Source organism: Diplodia seriata (genome assembly GCF_021436955.1).
Source record: "Diplodia seriata strain FDS-637 chromosome Unknown scaffold_8, whole genome shotgun sequence".
NCBI classification, from domain to species: domain Eukaryota; kingdom Fungi; phylum Ascomycota; class Dothideomycetes; order Botryosphaeriales; family Botryosphaeriaceae; genus Diplodia; species Diplodia seriata.
Window position 1 is genome coordinate 372,368 of NW_027117315.1, and position 8,238 is coordinate 380,605.

The following is an 8,238-nucleotide window of genomic DNA, read 5'->3' on the forward strand; positions in this document are numbered from 1 at the left end:
TGCGCGCGGGCGGGCGATTCGGGGAAGACCGGCTAACTTCGTCAGAAATCCTCTAAACTTTTCGAGCTCGCAGCAGCAGCCCCAACACCCTCCTCCACACCTCCATCCGCTCCCTTTAGATGCGCCCGTAGCCCCCGCATCTCTAGAGCTCGGCGCGCGCCCATTGTCCTTCCCTTCAGCACCGCCCATTCAATTGGCCCGCCCGGCTTTTCACCATGGCCACAGCTAATGACGCCTCGACTCCAGGTAAGTGTGTCCGGTTGACTCGCTCCCAAGCAATTGGCCACCCGCCCTGCCGACCGATGCTAACGCGGCCCTGCCTCCAGTGAACACTGAGCCGACCGTCGAGGAGCAGCAGCTGGACGGAGATGTAGCTGCTGGCGAAAACGGCGAGCAGGAGCAACCCGTCGAGAGTACGTGAACCCATTGCCATTGACACACGCTGGACTGGCCGCTGATGCTTCCACGCGCAGATGTCTTCACGCTCAACGTCAAGCTCCCGCACGAGCCGCACCAGACTCAAGTGATTGTCAGTCAAGTCCCGCCTTGCCACAACGTCAACCTTATGTGCTAAAGCCCGCAGGCATCGACGCAAGAGCAAGTCCAAGACCTCCGCCAGTCCATCATCGATTCGCCGCACACCTTCCAGTACTCTTGCTTCCACCTCGAGCACAACGGCGAGCGCATCAATGACTTCGTCGAGCTTTCTGAAGTCCCCGGCATCGGCCCCGACGCCGAGATCACCCTGGTGGAGGACCCATACACCGAGAAGGAGGCCAGGATGCACTTCATCAGAGTGCGGGAGCTTATTGGCGCTTCGGGAGACAGGACCGACACTGCTCACGGCGCCCAGGCCGGCGTTTCCCTGCTCCATGATGTCTCGGCCAAGATCGCTGCCGAGGAGAAGGCCGAGGGCACTCCCCTCGACAGCTACGATCTCGAGTCGCCTGCCGCTTTCAAGACTGTGCTGCCTCAGCCCCAGGATGCGGCGCCAAAGACCGTCAAGGCCATCTCCCTGTCGCCCTGGAACCCTCCGCCGTACCACCTCCGCTCCAAGGGCCACCTGCTGTACCTTCAGGTCACTACCAACGAGGGCGAGCAGTACCAGGTCACCTCCCACGTCTCTGGCTTCTACGTGAACAAGTCGACCAACCAGAAGTTCGACCCGTTCCCCAGGGCAGCGCCAAAGGATATTGCCGCGCACTCTTTGCTCTCGCTCGTGCAGAAGCTGTCCCCGGGCTTTGACGAGGCGTTCCAGTCGCTCCTCGAGTACAACAACGCCAAGGACCCTCTCGCCATGTTCCAGCTGTCCAACGCCATCCCTGCCAGCCCGTGGCTCGTTTCGCCACCGACCTCTATCGCAAACAGCCACCAGGCTGACATTACCCGCACCCAGGAGAACTACCTGATCTCCGGCTTGGAGAGCGCAGACAACCTCAGAGACTGGAACGAGGAGTTCCAGTCCACCAGGGAGCTGCCCCGGGAAACCGTTCAGGACCGTGTCTTCCGCGAGAGACTGACCTCTAAGCTTTTTGCGGATTACAACGAGGCCGCTGTCCGCGGCGCCGTTCTTGTCGCTCGCGGTGAGGTTGCACCTCTGAACCCGACGGAGAGCAAGGATGCTCAGATCTTCGTCTGGAACAACATCTTCTTCTCTTTCGGTGCCGACGGCGTTGGTACCTTCGCCACTGACGGTGGCGACGAGGCCGCGCGTGTCGCTACTGGTAAGGACGTCATGGGTGTCAAGGCTGTGAACCAGCTCGACATTACCGGTCTTTTCACCCCCGGCACCGTTGTCGTTGACTATCTCGGCAAGCGTATTGTCGGACAGAGCATTGTTCCCGGTATCTTCAAGCAGAGGGACCCCGGTGAGCACCAGATTGACTACGGTGGAGTCGAGGGCAAGGACGTTGTTGCGGAGAACGAGACTTTCGCACCCTTGTTCGAGCAGCTGTCGAAGGCTCTGAGGGTCAAGAAGCACGCTGTTTGGGACAAGGAGAACAAGCGTCACGATCTTGAGGGAAGTGTCGAGACCAAGGGTCTCCTCGGCACTGACGGCAGGAAGTACGCTCTCGACCTCTACAGGATTAGTCCTCTCGATGTGACCTGGCTCGAGCAGTGCTGGGAGGAGCCCGCTGAGGATGGTAAGCCGAAGGACAAGGAGAGGGATTACCCTCACAGGATGGCTGTCCTCAGGTCCGAGCTTGTTGAGTCTTACGGACGCACTAAGCTTAGGGAATACATTAGGGCTGAGCTTGCCAAGCGCAACGAGGCGAAGGAAGCCGCTAAGAAGGAGGAAAAGACCGAGGAGAAGGCTGATGGCGAGAAGAAGGATGTTGAGAAGAAGGAAGGTGACGGAGAGAAGAAGGAGACTGAGAACGAGCGTGTTGATATCTCTGGCTTCCAATTCGCCCTTAACCCCGACGTCTTCTGCGGTCAAGTTCCTCAGACTGAGGAGGAGAAGCAGGAGTACGCAAAGGACGAGGCTGAGGTCCGCGCAGCTTGCGAGCACCTCACTCAGGAGGTCATTCCGCGCCTCATTCGCGATCTTCAGGAGGGTGATGTTGGCTTCCCCATGGACGGTCAGTCTCTGACTAGTCTGCTGCACAAGCGCGGTATCAACCTGAGGTACCTCGGAAAGATCGCGACCTCGGCAGACAAGGAGGAACCCAGGCTGAAGGCTCTGAGGCGTCTCACTATTCAGGAGATGATTGCTCGTGGTTTCAAGCACGTTGCCAACGACAAGCTCCGCTACCTTCCCTCTCCCTTCTCGGGTGCTTGCGTTGCTCACCTGCTCAACTGCCTGCTTGGAGCGGAGGTTAACGCGAAGCCGGTCGCCGAAATTGACGCAACTCTCAAGGCGCTCTACGCCGACGCCGACTTCGACTTTGAGACCCTGACACCGGAGACCCTCAAGGCTGCCATCGTCGAGGAGATTAGGCAGAGGTTCCGCTTCGATTTGGGAGCTAACTGGATCGAGGCCGGCAAGGAGCTCCAGGTGCTTCGTGAGGTGTCTTTGAAGCTCGGTCTGCAGCTTGAGGCTAAGAACTACGCTTTCACCAAGGAGGACGCCGCGAAGGTTCCTGAGTCTGAGCCGTCTGACGCTCTCCTCAAGCCCACGACGAACGGCCACACTTCTGGCTCGGGTAAGAACAAGAAGAAAAACAACAAGAGCGCTGATCGCTCCCCTGCTCGCACTGCTTCTCCCGCTGTCCCGGCTCAGAAGGTTACCTTCCGCGCGGATGACGTTCAGAACGTCGTCCCCATCATCAAGGAAGCCTCGCCCAAGGTATTCAATGCCCTCCTCTCACTCGCATAGCACAGCTAACACCATTGCAGAGCGTTCTTGCCGAGGAAGCTTTGGAGGCGGGTCGTATCTCGATCGCCCAGGACCAGAAGGAGCTTGGCAACGAGCTTCTCCTCGAGTCCCTCTCGTTGCACGAGCAGATTTACGGTGTCCTCCACCCCGAGGTCGCTCGCGTCTACCACCAACTTTCCACTCTGTTCTACGGGTTGGAGGAGAAGAACGCGGCGGTTGAGCTGGCTCACAAGGCCGTCATCGTCTCTGAGCGCACGCTTGGTGTTGACTCGTCCGAGACGGTCCTGGCCTACCTCAACCTTGGTCTCTTCGAGCACGCTAACGGTAACACCAAGGCGGCGCTTGGCTACATCCGCCACGCTCTTGAACTGTGGAAGGTCATCTACGGCAACAAGCACCCCGACTCGATCACTACCATCAACAACGCGGCTGTCATGCTCCAGACCATGAAGCAGTACCACGAGTCTCGCTTGTGGTTCGAGAAGTGCCTGTCCATCAGCGAAGAGGTCTCTGGCAAGCAGTCGATCAACACGGCTACCCTGCTCTTCCAGCTGTCGCAGGCTCTGGCGCTCGACAGGGACATGCACTCGGCCGTCAACAAGATGCGCGAGTCGTTCACCATCTTCAACACGATCCTGGGCCCCGAGGACCGCAACACCAAGGAGGCCGAGTCGTGGCTCGAGCAGCTCACGCAGAGCGCCGTCACCCAGGCCAAGCAGGTCCGTGACGTGCAAGCCGGTCGTCTGCGCCGCATTCCGCTCACGCCGCGCACGAACCTGCGCCCGCAGCCGAGCGTGGGGCAGACGGCGTCGGAGGCGGCTGGTGCGCCGTCGTCGAGCGCCGAGGCGGGTGTCGACATGCAGACGAAGAGCATCGAGGAGCTGGTCCGCTACATTGAGGGCGATGGCCCGAAGAAGAGCACGCCGAAGAAGAAGCAGCAGAAGGGGCCGCGGAGACCGGGCCGTGCTGGCGGCAACTAAAGGCGCGTTTGGGAGTTTGGACTGTAGCGCGGGGAAAAGTTCTGCTGCATTGTATCATGCTCATTTCTCCTCTTCGGTTGTGATTTTTCCATCCTCCCGCTTTTGGTACATATTTGCCTCACTCTCTGCTCTTTTCAGACGACGACTGGAGGGCGGTTGCGATTGCATTTGGGAGGGCGGACGGCATGGGTACACATCTTCGGCGCCGGTTATTACTTATGGCTACTACGCAAAAAAGACTCGCCGCTCTGGATCGAAGCGATTCGCGTTCGAAAACTGTACTGTACGATAACATGTAGAATCAAAAAGTGCGCTCTTGGTTGCAACGTCATGCTGGAGTCTTTTCGCTGCCTTGATGTGCGCCCGCTAGTGAAGTGTGTCTGGGTGAGGCGCCGTTGAGGTCAGTGCCAAGCCCTGATGACGCAAAACGCCCGTGCTTCGCCCAAGCAACAAACGCCAAAACACCAAAGCTTCTCCCGCACTGTTGCCATCATCAACACAACCCCCGCCATTCCTCCATCGCCGCAATCCCTGCAACCACCACTTCTCACCCCCTTGGCGCGAGAAAAAAAGCAATGCCGTCAAGAAAGGAAATGGCTCGCGAAGATGGCACCACGGCCGTGCCCATCTCCGCCCCGACCCGGCCGACGCCCTCGGCCGCGGCGCGCCGGCTGCCGGGCTACGTGCGCTTCCCGCTGCTCATCGTGCTGAGCCTGGCCACGTCGCTGTCGCTGCTGTCGGCCACGTCCGAGTTCATCGACCCGCAGCTGCGCGAGGTGTCGCAGAGCAGCTCATCCGCGAACGAAGACGTCAAGGTGCTGGCGACGATAGCGTGGCGGCTGACGGAGCTGTCGCTGGCGTGGTTTGGGAACTTTGACGGTAATTTTTCTCTTCTTCTTTTCCCTCTTTTTCCTCAATGCCCGCCATCTCCAATGCGCTTCGCTGCTTTCCCTCCAACGTAAAAAAAAAAAAAAAAAAAAACAGACGCCGATTGGCTGACACGCGCGCAGACATCGACCTCGTCGCCCTCTCGGTCCTCACGCACGCGCCGTGGTACTACCTCCTGCACACCTTCTACGCCGTCGAGCCGACGACGGTGCTGCTCTGCCTGGGCATCGACGCGCTCTCGCTCGCCGGTCCCACGCGCCTCCTGCGCGCGCGCGCGCCGGCACACAAATGGCTGTCGTCTTCTTCCCCCTCGTCTTCGCGGACGATCGTCCCCAACCGCGCCATCATCGCGGACGCGCAGACGGCGGTGGCGACGTCGCTGCTCGGCGCGGCCGTCTACGGCGTCGCCCTCTTCGGCGCGCTGCAGACGTTCCTGCCCGCGTTCCTGACGGTCCACTTCGACGGGCTGGCGTCGCTCGAGGGCGCGCACGGCGCGACGCTGCCGGCCCTCGTCGCGGCGCTGCTCCCCGTCGGCGCCGCCGCGCGCGAGTTCGTCCTTGTCCCGGGCCTGGCCGCCGCCGCCGCCACGCAAACGAATCTCGCCGACATCAAGCGCTCGGCGTTCAACCCCGAGACGGACGGCTTCGCGGCGCACCTGAGGCACAATTTCTGGTGGTTTGGGCCTGGGGCGCGGGTCGTGGTGAAGAGGACGGCGGCGCTGGCGGCGCTGACGGCTGCGCATGCGTGGGTCCATGCGAGCACGGTGCTGCAAGGTGGCGATCAGGTCGGCGCGGTGGGGTATGCGGCGGTTTGGGTGGGCGCCGGGGTGGCGACGGGGGCGGTGTATGCGTGGGTGGAGAATGTGTGATGGAGGGGAGGGGGGAAGAGCGAGCGAGGAAAGGAAAAGAAACGATAAGATATGGCTTTGGGTCGGTCGGTCGTCTCCTTCGTTGCTGCTGGATGATGATGGTGATGGTGCTGCTTTTTTATTTCTTCTCTTCTTCTTTTGCTCTGTGGATTACAGCTGCGGCAGCAGCAGCATCAGCAGATGGGGGACTGAGGGGACGGACGTGGGCCTTAAAGTGAAGAGCGAACGAAGGGTTAGTTGGGTATATGGCGAGAGTGATCGATATACGCCTCGGTATAAGAATGGGGATGATGGAACAACAGGAACAGGTCGAAACAGGCGTCTTTGCATCCTCGAAGTCTTGAGACCTTTTTTTTTTGGCTGAATTGCTTTTGGGTGGCGGCGGCGCGTTGGACTCTTGATTGTGGGGTTTTCTTTTACACGGCTGGAAGAACCTGGGGGGGAGGGAAAGGGAAGCAGTTGAAATGGATAGCTTTTGGCTTTATTTCTTTTCCCACTCCCCCCTCCTTCATTGGGTATTGACGAAACATGAACGACTAGAGTTTCCATGCGGGGCTTTCTTTGCTTGTGGGGTGGTTTCCGCGCAGCTACTTACTTACTCCTTTGCGGATCTATCTGAACAGTGGGTGTGGTGGGCGTGAGTGGTGAGTCTTTCTTTCCTCTCTTTTTTTTTTCCCGCCTAAAGTCCTGAGAGAAGTCTGTATCGGTCATGCGTCGTTTGCCAGATGGTGTGTACGAAGATTGCTTCTCCCGCTCGAAGATTGAGGTTTTTTCGAGGTTTTGCTGGACGTATATAGTCGGTTACGTTCCTCAGTTGGTTTTCTTGCATATTGCTTCTTTTCTCGTCTGGCTATACTTATAGTGGAGAGATGTTTGGAGATGTAGTAGTACATCTTGTCACTCGCGCCAGGCCAGGCCACATCATGAAGAATCAATCACCTTTCTTCTGTCTGCTGGTTGGCGGACGTCTTTTCGTTCGATTAATGCAAATGCCACGTTCGTTGGTTTTTGTTGCCATGGTTCCATTTTCTGCTGGTAGAACTCCCCACCACAAGCCGTCTCGTCGCTTTTGAAAACCACCCAGCGCTTCTTCCCGTCGACGAGGGTTGGTTGCAAAGGGTGCCAGTCATCACAGATGTCCTACACAGCCGATTGCCCTTGCTTGCTTGCTTCGAAGTAATCTGTCTGCCATACAGACCTGAGACAACGGGGGAAGAAGGGGCATGGATCCTCCATCATCGTTCACGCTTAATCAATCGCAGCGCAGCTCCGCCACAGACCACAACCCTTCCAGGTCGGGCAGGATTGCTATCATCCTTTCCCTTCGCTTCATTTTCTTTAGCGACGACCCGCGGAGGAGCGCTGGGGGGAAACATCCCAATCAACACAACGGGCTTTTTGTTTTTTGCCTCCCACCCTCCCCCTCCCCCTCCCGCATCTTACCCATCTCCACCCTCCAGGCAGTTTGATTTCGCGCTCTTCTCTCGTTCGTCTCTCTCGTTCGTCTCTCGCTCGCCCTATTCTCCTAAATGACAATCGAGCGAGAGAGCGAGCGAGCGGGCAACGCGCGGCTCCTCCCTCCCTGTTCCACAACACAGACGACACGCAGGAAAAATCGGAAACAAGAGTGGGAATTTCTTTACCGACTCTGGCGCTTTCCCGATACTCCGAACGCTCGAATATGTGATATCTGCTGTTTGCTATTGATCACGGTTGTTGTTGTTGGTGTTGTTGTTGTTGCTGATGATGACGAACGGGATACGAGAATAGGTAGCCGAAGTAGGTAGGTAGATGCGCGCAACGAGCAAGTATATATATATATATATATATATATACGAGGCCACAGATAAGAACCATGTAGACGGACCCCGATCTTCTTCGTCGTCGTCATTGACACGGCTGGGCCATCTTATCATTGGGGGAAGAAAAAAAAATTGACCGGGGTTTTCTTTCTCTACTTCTTCTTCCCTCCGAGCTTTATTACTTTTTCGCAGCAACCAATCGATGTCACTCACGCGGGCCGGCGGCGGCGGCGTGCTCCCTCCGTCCCTCCGTCCCTCCCATCTCCCTCTCGCTCGTACGGAGCTCAATCAGGGAGAGACGATCTTTCCTGTCGCCTCCTCGGTACAAAGATGGCGCGAGAGGGGGGGGGGGGGGGGGGGGGGGGGGACCTCCTTCCGGCC

The 8,238-nt window shown here is 58.3% G+C and overlaps 2 protein-coding genes across 2 annotated transcripts; both read left to right on the forward strand.

Annotated features, from left to right (window-relative positions):
* Positions 1-215: 215 nt before the first annotated feature.
* CLU1 (Intracellular distribution of mitochondria) lies at positions 216-4,299 on the forward strand (the record flags this gene model as incomplete). Its single annotated transcript, XM_066779124.1, has 5 exons — positions 216-246; positions 327-413; positions 474-529; positions 584-3,289; positions 3,340-4,299. 5 exons carry the CDS (start codon positions 216-218, stop codon positions 4,297-4,299), a joined length of 3,840 nt encoding a protein of 1,279 aa, XP_066629928.1.
* Positions 4,300-4,874: 575 nt separating this feature from the next.
* SLS55_007709 (uncharacterized protein) lies at positions 4,875-6,055 on the forward strand (the record flags this gene model as incomplete). Its single annotated transcript, XM_066779125.1, has 2 exons — positions 4,875-5,178; positions 5,310-6,055. The coding sequence occupies 2 exons, from the start codon at positions 4,875-4,877 to the stop codon at positions 6,053-6,055; spliced, it is 1,050 nt and encodes a 349-aa protein (XP_066629929.1).
* Between the last annotated feature and the right edge of the window lie 2,183 nt (positions 6,056-8,238).